This window comes from Agelaius tricolor, unplaced genomic scaffold, assembly GCF_023055355.1.
Source record: "Agelaius tricolor isolate 1412-34295 unplaced genomic scaffold, bAgeTri1.0.p SCAF_5, whole genome shotgun sequence".
Taxonomy (NCBI): domain Eukaryota; kingdom Metazoa; phylum Chordata; class Aves; order Passeriformes; family Icteridae; genus Agelaius; species Agelaius tricolor.
Window position 1 is genome coordinate 24,424,833 of NW_027269265.1, and position 12,058 is coordinate 24,436,890.

Genomic DNA, 12,058 nt, shown 5'->3' on the forward strand with positions numbered 1-12,058 from the left:
GACACCCCTGGCTTTGAATAAGGCTGTAAGCAATAAACAGAGAAATTACAGCTAAACACCTGACAAAGTCTTTTCTGGGATTGGGCCTTTGCTTGCTTTAGTTTTAAAATTTGATTATATTTGATGGTATGAAAGATATATCTCTACTCTCCGTTGTCTTTCAGTTAATACAGCAGGTTTCCAATTGGCCATTCCAGTCCAACTCTTATGTTCTCTTAGGACAACAGCTTGGTAGTGAATACATAGGTGTAGATACAATGTGTTTGTAGATCTCAAGTTTCACAGCTGAAGACTCAGTTTTGGTGGACAGAACAATCTCACTTAATCACAAGAAAAATCTTCATATCACAGCAACAAAAAGAAATGAGCCTCAAAGGGCAGGGAGAGTTGTCTGCAGAGGCTGAAGTTCCAGCTACCTCTAAGGATAATGTTTGAAAAGTTTTAAAGGATTTCTGGGAATGGATAGATTTAGGAGCAAATATTCATATTCCCCTGAAAAGGGGAAAATTACTTGTTCAATGGATAATGGCAAAGCCAACTGATGACCTATGAAATTGTTTGGATGGAAGAGAGTTTTCTCTTTAGGAGGAACTTAAGGAAAGTTCAGATGTTAGATTCCCTCTCAATCATCCCACCTTAACACATAAAAAGGAGTAAACCTGAAACTACATGCACAGCAGAAACATTTCAGCAGCTGCCTTCTTGGCTAGAAAGGGATGGAGGCGGAATGAATTAAATCTGATTCTTACCTTGTTTCTCCTGTAGCTGCACAGAGAACTGAACCCAAGTGATGGAAGCCATGTGGTGATCTAAATAATCTTCATGATGTCAGTCTCTTTAAACTATTCAGCAGCTTTCAAATTCACCCTTGAAGTACTTGAAGCAGCAGCAGAAGCTTAGACCAGCTGCTGGAATGATGAACCACTCTTCTCTTCAAAATACTCAACCAGCTTCTTCCTCTGGGAAGTCCTAACATTTTACTAAATCCAGACCTTCCTCTACTTTTCCATAGGCACTGGTTGACTATACTGCTTTATGGATCTCATGACTTTGGGTGTTACCAGTTAATACTCACACTCTCACATTTCAGAGTAAAATGACAGATTGTGTTAGAGTTTCTGGTCATCCTTTTCCAGCATCATTTTTGCTATACACAGGTTATGTCCTGTAATGGAGTAAATTGCCAGTGTTTCTATATCTGTGAAAATGCTGCTACACACCCCACAATTGCTCATTGTCCTTTTTAATACAGCTCAAGAAAATGAGCAGTGAATGCAGCTTGAATTAATTTATGCTCTAGGAACTGCAAGCTGGATAACACAGTGGAACTGCTCCCTGAGGAGGGCTTTAAATAAGCCAGCCTTTATTTTGAACATTTAATTCTTCAGAACTGTCAGGCAAGGAAGCCATCTAGAATGGATACTGGTATCTCTCAATGCTTTTCTGCAGAACTACTGTAGAGACAGAGACAGTGAAGTGAATCGTTTTTTCAGGTAAAGTAGAAGATAGCAAACAATTTGAAAATATGTTGATATGCAGTGAAAGACAGTAGCATTCCTTCACTCTCCATCACTCAAAATTAAAGGTACCAAACCAAGTCTACCTTCTGCATAGGAAAGTCAGTTTGCAAAGGAACTGGAGTAGTATATTAAGATGTTTATTACAAAGAGCTGATCATCTCTGAATCTATTGTCCAATACATAGATATTGGTTTTTATCAGGAAAGCAGATATTCTCAAAGATAACTCACTGCAGGTTTTGGAGAAACAAGGCTATTGGAGAGTGGAAATACCTTTGATTCCAGTGGCAGGTATTGTTGGGGCAGGGGAGGCAGATTTTGGTCCATTCAATTACTGAGGCAACTTTAACAAAGAAATAATTCTAGAATTCATGCATAGGTGCATCTCCTATCAAACATTGTTTCTTATACCAGTTTGTTTAGATTAACTGCACTCACTGCCTTAGTTTGCTTTCTTTGCTTCCAGCAAAAATCCCTATATATCCTGAAACACCATTTTTGGAATGTGGGGGAGGTTCGACAAAGTGGGTGACATCTAAGTACTTGTATTTATCTGTGCACAATCATATTCCCATCTCCTCTGATAATGTTTCTTCCATGCCATAGTACTGTGGCTGCTATAAAACAAAACACTCTTTAAAACAAAATAAACCAAGCAAGATTTTCAAAAATATATCAAGTAATTGAACAAGAACAGACACAGTGATTGAAATACATGACAGAAGCATTTACATTTTGTTTCAGTATATCATAAGTAAAACAAACTATAACTGAAATAAATACCTACATGACTGCTCTTGAATCAAATTATAATTATCAACTGGATTTATTCTTGTAAAAACTAAAGTAAAACACACTTGATCAATCACATGCTGAAGTGTGGGCATCCTGTCAGCTGAGTTCTGGAAACAGCATACATACCTCTAACCATATTAGCAAAAATAATCTGGTTGTTTATGATGGGTAATGATTTACATAGTTAAGAACTCTTTTATTACACTATAGGAAAAAAACTCCAAAAGAACACAAAACAGAATCTCCCTTATTGTCATCACTGTAACCATTGGATATCAACATTCATAATTGTTCATTTCATTATTTGTTCCTCTTTCACCTTTAATTGGTCAGATACATGAGTATTTTCAGATGGTGGGATATTATTTGTTATGTCATTCAAGTCTTATGATATCAGCTCTGCAGGATGCCTAGAAAATGAAATGCAATGAATTGCACTGAAAATATAGAATAAAATAATAAAAAAATAAAATAAAATAAAATAAAATAAAATAAAATAAAATAAAATAAAATAAAATAAAATAAAATAAAATAAAATAAAATAAAATAAAATAAAATAAAGCCTGCAACGGAACATCACTGCTGTAACGAGCCACACAATGTCTCCAGGGCCTGGCAGAGCGGCCATGAAAGGAGCGCGGCCCTGAGTGTGACCCGTGAGGGCCCGCAGGCCCGGCGCCCCCGGGAGTGCCGCCCGGGCCCCGAGGGCGCGGCCGCGGCGGGACTGGGCCTCGGAGGGGCCTCGGAGGGGCCGCGCTCCCTCGGGCCCTCGGGCGGCACTGCCCGGGCCCCGCAGCCCCTGCGGCCCAGGGGGCTGGAAACGCGCGGCCGAGGGCCCGGCAGCGGGCAGGGCCCGGCCGAGGGGGTGAGACGCCCGGCCCTTCCTGCTGTGGATGGTGCGGCGGGGAGGGCACGTCCAGCCTGCCCTGGAGAACCAGAGCACGGCTCCTGGGGAGCAAGAGGGGCTGTACGAAAAGGGGTGCCCTACCTTGGGCCGGCCGCAAGAAGGAGGCCACTTGATCGTCACGGTCGAAGATTGGAAGAATATTCTCACTTAGCAAAAGCTCAGAAGCAAATGATGACCCCACGCAGTGCCCTCTCTGCCCTGGCCCTGCTCCCCAGCGAGAGGAGGCTGAAAAGCCGCCTGCTCGCCCGTGAGCTCCGGGGGCAGGGGCGCGGGAGCGACCGCCCCGACGGGGGCTCTTCCGTCCGTATCTGGGGGACCCCCACGGGCTCTTCTCAATGAGACCTCAGCCACAGGAGCACAGAACCGGGGAGGCCGTGCCTGTGTGAGGGGCGGAGGCAGGGAGGGAAAACAGCCCCCCGATCGGACGCCTTCTCTGTGGGCTCCCGCCGAAGGAGAGGCGCTGCCGGCAGTCACCTACCCTCGCTCCCGGAGCACCCACGATCCCTCCCGGTCCAAAGCACCCCGCTCTGGGCACAGCCACGCTCCCAGACTCGTAGCATCGAGTAGCATCAGTTTTACTGTTACTGTTACTGTTTGCCCGCTTGAATGGGGTAGGATTTCAGGTTGGAAACAGACGGGAAGACAGATTTCCCATCGTGGGGGAGGCTGGAGTCCCACGGTGTTTTTGGTGACCCGCTGCACAGTCTTGTGCCTGGAAAGCCAGGTGTGAGAGACCCTCTGCAGGAGACAGATCCAGGCAAATGAAAAGAGGGATGTAAGCACAGGGCAGGGAATGCATACCGACGCGGATATAACCCCACAGCTCCTTCCCGAGCTAAACGCCTGGCCCGCGCAAGCACTGCCGAGACAATCTCGTTCAAAAGATGATGGTAATTTGGATAAAAAGCCCCTGCAAGTCAAACCGAAGGTCCGGCAGATGCTGCTGCTGCCAGAGGGAGCTTAAACCGGAATGAACTGAAACAGCGCTCCGCGTTAAAATTAAAGCTCCCGCCGCTTGCACCGGCCCAGGCGTGGGAGAGAGCCTGCGGGCGGCGCTCCCGGGCGGCGCTGGGCGCCAAGGAGCTCCGGCCCCGTGGGCAGCGCCGCGCCGGGGCTAGCTCCGGTCCTCCAGCAGCTGCGGGAAGCCCCTTGCCAGGGGCGAGGCCACTCGGCCCGTCCAGAAGGCGATTCCCAAAACCCAGACGCTTGCTGAGTGGCCTTTGCGGGGCCCAGATCTTCCTGACAGTGCTGGTAACACGGTCTCCCCTGGAAGTCATGCCCCCGCTCCACAAACATATTTCCGTATTTTTTAGGTCAGGTTCTATGTTTGCACCCTTGGCAGAGCGCACTTGTGGAGCAATGAGCTGAGACCCTGATCCCATCTAGCCGGGTAAAGCTCACCTCAGCCTGCACTTTCTCCAGGTTGCACTAAAAGCTCGTCCTGAAAAAAAATTTAAAAACCAAAGAAAAAAAAAAGAAGAAACAAACAAACAAAAAGCGTACAGAAACTGATGCTACTCGAACGAGAGCTGGGGAAAGGTGCTGTGTAATTAGGGGCAGTGCTACTAACCTGACTCCTGAAAACCCCATCAGCTAGGCGCGACTGGAGAGCTCCTGGCTACTACACAGCGTCCCGCATCCTAGGAGAGTGCTTCTCTGCTGAGCCTGCTGCAAAGGATACTGATAAATCCCGCTGGACTCGCAGAGCATCCTACATAGGGCTTCACCACATAAAAGCTCAAGTACAGGGCAAGGGCAACTACCAAAATACCCGCTTTTTCCTGTGGCTGTGGGCAGAGGCGTCCTGACCCTCTTCTGGACTTAAGGGAGGATTTTTTCCACCAGGGCTGCACCACAGCAACCGGACCGAAGAGAATTTCCAGCAGCGGCTGGCTCTGACTAGGGCTTGCTTATTATACATCAAGTCGAGAGGCTCTAAGCAGATTAAGAGGAGATCCTGCCTGTGCTCTCACCTCTGGGAGCAACCTCAGGAGGGAGCTAAGCCCGCAGCCGGACAACAGGAGGCGCTGAGGCTTTGCACAAGCCACGGCTCCCCTCTCCTCCCGGGCAGCGGGCATCCCAGCCGGGGCGGCCTGGAGGCGGCCAGCCCGCAGGGCGGCTTTGCCGGCTCCACGTTTGCTCCGCCCGGTGAAACGCCTCCATGGTTTGTAGCAGCATCCGATGAGCGTGGCCGGCTTTGTGCCTGCCCTTTTTTCCAGGTACGGAGTGACCCAGCATGGGCTGCCCGGCGTCCCGTCGGCTGTTGCTCCCGGGGCTGGGCTCTGGAAAGTGAGGCAGCACCGCCCCGAGGTCACCCAGCGGGGGGGTGCCGACAGCGGGGTCTCTGGGGCAGCTGCACTCCTGCCAGCATCCCCGCATGCGGCTGGGCTGCGAGGGGGGAACCATACTCCACAGACCTCAAACACTGAAATGGGCAAGCCACCACCGAAGGGTCTCTGTTTTCAGACATATACACCGCTTCCATTAGGAAAAGAGGAAGGGTGCATACATGAAGACCGCAATTCTAATATTTCTTAGATATTCCACTGAGGTTTGTCCCAATTTCCATGGGTGTAGTTTGACCATTTGAGAAAGCAGGGGTTTAATCCAGTGCTTTTATATATTTTATTTCCTTCAAGACATATTTTCATTTGTTGTTCTCCTCTGCTGATTCCAGAGTTTTGTTTGTTTCGAGGATTTGACTTAATTCTGTTGCCAGATAAAAAAATTTAAAAAAAAAATTTAAAAAAGGAGAGAAAGAACAAAGAAAGGGGTAACAGAAAATGCATTTAGAGAACAAGTTAAAACATATTTGTCGTGGCAGAGATATGCTGTATCTCGTCATTTGAATCCTGTGCCTCTATAAGAAACTTTAAAATCCTGTTTGTGGGGGTGACATTTCCACAGATCACTCGAGAACTAATCACGGTGGAAGCAACTGTGGCCATGCTGAAGGATAAACACGTCAAGCTGAAATTCATACCCAGGTGTGTATTATAGTTTGTGTGGTATGATGTGCAAGCCTTTTTCAAAATCCCAAGAAGCTTTATTGCCCCTTCAAATTCCCACTGTTGGAAAAGTTGTTTGGGTTTGGGGGGGAAGGGTTATTAGCTGCTGGTTGATGATGTAGACTTTTTGTTTTGTTTTGTTTTGACTTTTTGGTTTTTGTTTTCTAGTATCAGGTGATAAAAGTTCTAGTAGCTAGGTGGAACGAACTCACAAGGGATAGGATAGAGAAACCTAAGAAAAGTCCGTGGTGTTGACATAGGCTCGAAGAGCCGGACAGGACAGAAAATGTTTGATCCCTCTGCAAAGACTGAGAGATTCCTTCCATAATAATAAAAAGCTTTTTCCAATGTCAGTTTGTTTTATCGGTGTTTTTTACCTTTTACCATCCTATGTAGAGTCCTCCTCCCCTGTTCGTTGTGAGAAATCAGGTCAATAAGCAAGAAGTTGGAAATTAGATACTCGCTACCTATTATTGCTGCTCCTGGGCTTCTGGCATCAGAGAAAGCTTCCAAATGAGCCTTCTGGGCTGAAGGCTTTCCACAGTAAAGATATAAAATGGTTCTAGTGACTCACCTGATGTTTGCCAAGTGGAGGGTTATATCAGTGGATCCGCATTCAGGCCTCTGTCCGTATTTATTGGGAACCTGTAGTATTATATCTCAACACGGTGACTCGCATGGTTTCTGAACATAAGGCACCCGAAAAAGCAATATCATTTTCACCATCAACATAGGACGGCACCCCGTTTGAAGGGCTAGTTTAGCCCGGAGGAGGGGGGGGGTTGTGATGAGGGGAGGGTCTGGAGGGCTTTGGGGAGCGCGGAGCCGAGCTTCCTGCTCGCAGCCCGGAGCGCCCAACCCGATCCCTGCCCCGAGGGCGATGGGAACCTGGGGCGCCGCGGCAGGGCCTGGAGGGACCTTTCACAGCGCTAACCAGCTGTGAAGTGACGGGCGGGAGAGGGGGGAACCTGTGGACTTCAGGACTCGGGACTTTGAAGCACGTCCCGGCCATCAAGTTAAAGGAGCATCTACCGGCCTTTAGTAAATATTGCCTCTAATCTCAGGGGTTTAAGGCTGGATGGCCTTTTGCGTTCTCTTCAAATAGAGGGGGCTGCCCTTCCTTCATCTGCCTCATTTCATTTCCCCCTATCCCTCCTAGCATTTGTCCTGTCCACCTGAAAGGGTGGTCGTGCCCGTCCCCCGTCCCATCCCGTCCCGCCCCCCGCCCCCCTCTGTCCCCCTCTCCCACCTCTGTCTCTCCTTCTTTCCCCACAAGCTTAAACCAATTACGCAGCTTTGCAAATAAAGTGCCGCCCCGGGGGGAGTTGCAGGCGAGGGGGACTGCCTTGTTTGCAGGTGCATCTCCGGCTTTGTAGGTGCGAACGCCTTTGTGCGGCGGACAAATGGGGAGAGGAGGAGGAGGAGGTGGGTACTTCTGCGACGTAAGATCCACATCAGCTCAACTCCACTCACATCCCAGCCGCACTTCCTCACTTTCTCAACTGTCTCGCCCCACACCGCTCCCTGCCTCCTTTTTGGCTGGTTATAGAGCAGAATTCAGCACCCCCCGCCCCTCCTGAGAGCTGGCTTCCTGCTAGGTCGGGCTTTCGGGCTCTTTTCCTACTGCCCGTCGCTCGCTTGCAAGAAGGCTGGATGGTTACACCGGGCAGGTTGGCTCCATAATGTTAGGGACTGTGAAAATGGAAGGGCATGAAACCAGCGACTGGAACAGCTACTACGCCGACACTCAGGAGGTGAGTAAATCCCAGGGTCTGGCTTCTCTGCTGCCCCTGTGCAGGGGAGGGGAGGACCTGGGGGTGGCTAGGGGTCTGGAGGGGGCAGCAATCGGAGGAATCGGTTTGCAATCCAGATCCTGCCAACGCAAACGTACCTCCCCCTCCGGCGCCGAAACTGGCTTGGCTTCCCCAAGGAAAACATAGCTTCCAGGAGCCCTGGAGGCGTTTGGGGAAGACTCGGGGCGGCTGCGAGCCCTCCAGGAGGGCCGGGGGGCCGGGGGCAGCCCTTGATCTCATCTAAGAGGCGTAATCTTCTCTCGCGGCGGGCACAAAAGCACCCCGTAAACTCTTGGCTCGGGGCAGAGCACTCGCCGCGCCGCCGGCACCCGCCGCCTTCCCGTCAGATGGCAGGGGCCGAGGGAGACGGACGCCAGCGCGTCCTGGTCGGGGGCAGCGCCTTCTCCGAGCTTCTCGGCGGGACCTCCGGCCTCTCTACTCGCCAGCAGCGGGCCCTCACCTGTTAAGGCCGGGGGAAAGGAAAGCAGGGGGAAGACCAGCCGTTTGTCCGTACTTTGCGGACGGGCTGCCCAAGGCGTGCGCTGCTGCCGCGGGCCGGCTGGCGGCGCTGCCGAGAGCCGGGCCGGGACGGGGCCCGCACCCGGGCCCGCCGCCCCCCGCCCGGACCGGTCCGGAGCACGGCGGGCGCTTCCGCCCCCCGCGCCCGTTTGACAGCGCCGTCCATAAGGTGGAGGAGAACCGGCCCAAGCGCCCGCAGCTGCGGCGGAGGAGAGGGCCGCGGCAGAGCCTGGAGCCTAACCTCGTTGCGCCTCGGCCCTGTGGGGCCTGGGTCCGCGCTGTGCCGCTGAGGCTCTGCAACGGGGGTCCCGGAGAAGCCAGCGCCCGGCAGCACGGCCAGCCGCGCCGCGGATTCCCGCCCTGGAAGGAGCCGTTTTGAGGAAGTGCGGCAGCGAGGCAGGCACCTGGGTGTGCGCACCCGGGCATTGCATCAGCGCACCCGGACACACGGCTCCGCAGTCCCCACGCCTTGTCCCGCACCCGAAGCTGGCACACGCGCCCATAGGGCCACGCGGACAGAGGCAGATACGTGTCACCCGGCTGGCATCTCCTTTAATAAAGGAAAGTCGGCTAAGGGCAAACAAGGGTCATCCTAATTATGTGCTGTTTCCAGACTCATTTTTCCTCGCTTATAAGCAATGTCCACAAACACAAAGTTAAGGGAACTTCGCTTTTACTATTTTTTTAAACTTCAGTCTTTCCTCACCTCTGGCCATTTAATTTGAATAACTGCAAGAATGCAACGTGGGAAACCCAGCCGCGCTCTACCATGTCAAATAATTAATGTGATCCTCTAAATCAAAAGTGCGTTTATAAGTTCGTGAAATTTGTGGGGATCAGAAATGAGTTTTAAATATTTAACCGTTGCTTAAAGCTCCTTTACTTAGCCATATTAGCAGTAGTTCGAGTAAACTAGGGACGTCTTTCTCTCTTCTGTTAAATCAGATGCCACAGTGGAAAGCACAAATTCAACCTCTCCGGCTCTGCCTTTTTTAAGAGTTGTATTATGCGTTAGGGTGCTTCAATTTTTTCCACGTCGTGCAATTGTAGAAAATCTCAGAGAGGAGAAGTTCAGGGTTTTCATACTTTGGGAAAGTTTTGGTGTTTGATTGGTTGGTTGATTGATTTTTTTTTTAACTTTAATTTAAAGACTGTTTTGATAGAAAATGTAGAGGAGGGGAAGCTTTCTACAGATAAAACAGGCCAACAAGACCTGTTTGGTTTGGGTGGCGGTTTTTTAAATTATTTTGCAACAAGACATTATTACATCTTGTATGTTTTTTAGAAAAGAAATTTAAATTATTGCGGGAAGGGAGACATGCGTGAGATTTTTCTCAGAAAATACAAGCAGTCTTTCTCCTTAGCGCAAACAGTGTATGCCCACCAATTGCAGTACTCTGATGAGTTTAAGTATTTAACTAGCGAGACAGGACACATAAACAACAAAAAACGGGAATGCGCCGGAGAGAGCACGTCCTGCGGGGGCAGTCTGAGCCCGCAGCCCTGCTCCGCGAGGGCTTGGAGCGGCTCGGGGAAGGCGGTCGGTCCGTGCGCCCCGCTGATCCCGGCGCAGCCCGCGCAAGCCGCGACACGCCGGTAAACCGGCAGTGCGTCCGGAGAGAGCACCCCCGCTCCGTGTTTACTTATAAATGTATAGAGATATGAAATAGACTTTTCATGGAAGCAGCTGCCTTTCCGTGCGGCTTCGGGGAAGCTTTTTCCCTGGTGTCGGGGAAGCGGCCGGCGTCCCGCAGCAAGCAGGACGTTCTCACGGCTGGCTGGGCCAGACGGGCGGATCCGGCCCCCACGGGGTCCTGCCGCACCTCTGTCCTCTCTAACTCCGTCTCTTTGTCTCGCTGCCCTAGGCCTATTCCTCGGTGCCCGTGAGCAACATGAACTCGGGGCTGGGCTCCATGAACACCATGAACACCTACATGACCATGAACACCATGACGACAAGCGGCAACATGACCTCCAGCTCCTTCAACATGTCCTACGCCAACACGGGGCTGGGGGCTGGGCTGAGTCCCGGCGCCGTGGCCGGCATGCCGGCTGGCTCGGCGGGGCCCGTGAACGGCATGCCGGCCGGCGTGGCCGCCATGGGCACGGCGCTGAGCCCCGGTGGCATCAACGCCATGTCTGCCCAGCCGGCCCCCATGAACGGGCTGAGCCCCTACGGCGGCATGAACCCCTGCATGAGCCCCATGGCCTACACCCAGTCCAACCTCGGCAGGACACGGGACGCTAAGTCCTTCAAGCGGACCTACCCCCACGCCAAGCCGCCCTACTCCTACATCTCCCTCATCACCATGGCCATCCAGCAGGCACCCAGCAAGATGCTGACGCTGAGTGAGATCTACCAGTGGATCATGGACCTTTTCCCCTACTACCGACAGAACCAGCAGCGCTGGCAGAACAGCATCCGCCACTCGCTCTCTTTCAATGACTGTTTCGTCAAGGTGGCCCGGTCCCCCGACAAGCCCGGCAAGGGCTCCTATTGGACCCTGCACCCCGACTCCGGCAACATGTTTGAAAACGGCTGTTACCTCCGCCGGCAAAAGCGCTTCAAATGCGAGAAGCCGGCGAACAGTAAAGCCACTCAGGAGGGCAGGAAAGATCAGGCCGGGGCCTCTAATTCAAGCTCCAACTCCCCCCTGCACAGAGGCCACAACAAACCTGCGCAGCTGGATACGGCCACCTCTCTCTCCAGCTCCAACCCGTCCACCAGCCCTCAGTCTATGGACCACAGTGGATCAAGCACGGAGCTAAAGACCTCGGCCTCGGCCGCCTCCTCCACCATCAGCTCTGTGCCCACCTTGGCCTCCGTCCCACACCCCCCTCACTCATTAGCTCACGAACCCCAGCTCCACCTCAAGGGTGATCCCCACTACTCCTTCAACCACCCGTTTTCCATCAACAATCTCATGTCCTCCTCGGAGCAGCAGCACAAGCTGGACTTCAAAGCCTACGAACAGGCTCTGCAATATTCCTCTTACGGGGCCAGCATCCCCGGCGGGCTGCCCCTTGGCAGCGCCTCCATGGCTGGCCGGAGCAGCATCGAGCCCTCGGCCCTAGAGCCCTCCTACTACCAAGGTGTGTATTCCAGACCCGTGCTAAACACCTCCTAGCTGTGCAACCCCCGCCGCCGGGGCCGAGACCCCTCCTCCCCTTCCTGGCTTCTCTCCCCGCTTTCCCTGAGACAGACCAAGGTGTTTCCGCACGCTGCGTGCAAAGGACTGTTACTTTTTAATTGTCTCGCAATGCGTTGTCTGTTGTTATGATCCACCACGACCTCCTGCAAAGCCGGCCGCGTCCCGCTTGTACATACTCCCTCCGGCCCTTGCCGCCCAGCCCCTCTCCCCGGAGACCTCCCCAGCCTATGCAGGGTGTTATTAAAAAGAAGAAAAAAATGTTGAGCGTGTAAACTACTTGTTTGTGCTTTCCGCCCCCTCGTCTCCCTCCCTTATGTGTTCTATAATCTCATGTAAGTTTACAGGTATGTGGCAATACTTTAACA

The 12,058-nt window shown here is 51.9% G+C and overlaps 1 protein-coding gene across 1 annotated transcript; it reads left to right on the forward strand.

The window, feature by feature from the left end:
- Positions 1-7,911: 7,911 nt before the first annotated feature.
- On the forward strand, positions 7,912-11,676 carry FOXA1 (forkhead box A1). Its single transcript, XM_071428414.1, has 2 exons — positions 7,912-7,983; positions 10,407-11,676. The coding sequence occupies exons 1-2, from the start codon at positions 7,912-7,914 to the stop codon at positions 11,667-11,669; spliced, it is 1,335 nt and encodes a 444-aa protein (XP_071284515.1). The 3' UTR covers positions 11,670-11,676.
- The last annotated feature ends 382 nt before the right edge of the window (positions 11,677-12,058 follow it).

Coding starts and splice junctions, on each gene's coding strand:
- FOXA1 (XM_071428414.1), top strand. CDS start 7,912: ATGTTAGGGACTGTGAAAATGGAAGGGCATGAAACCAGCGACTGGAAC. Junction 7,984..10,406: donor ACTACGCCGACACTCAGGAG/GTGAGTAAATCC, acceptor TCGCTGCCCTAG/GCCTATTCCTCGGTGCCCGT.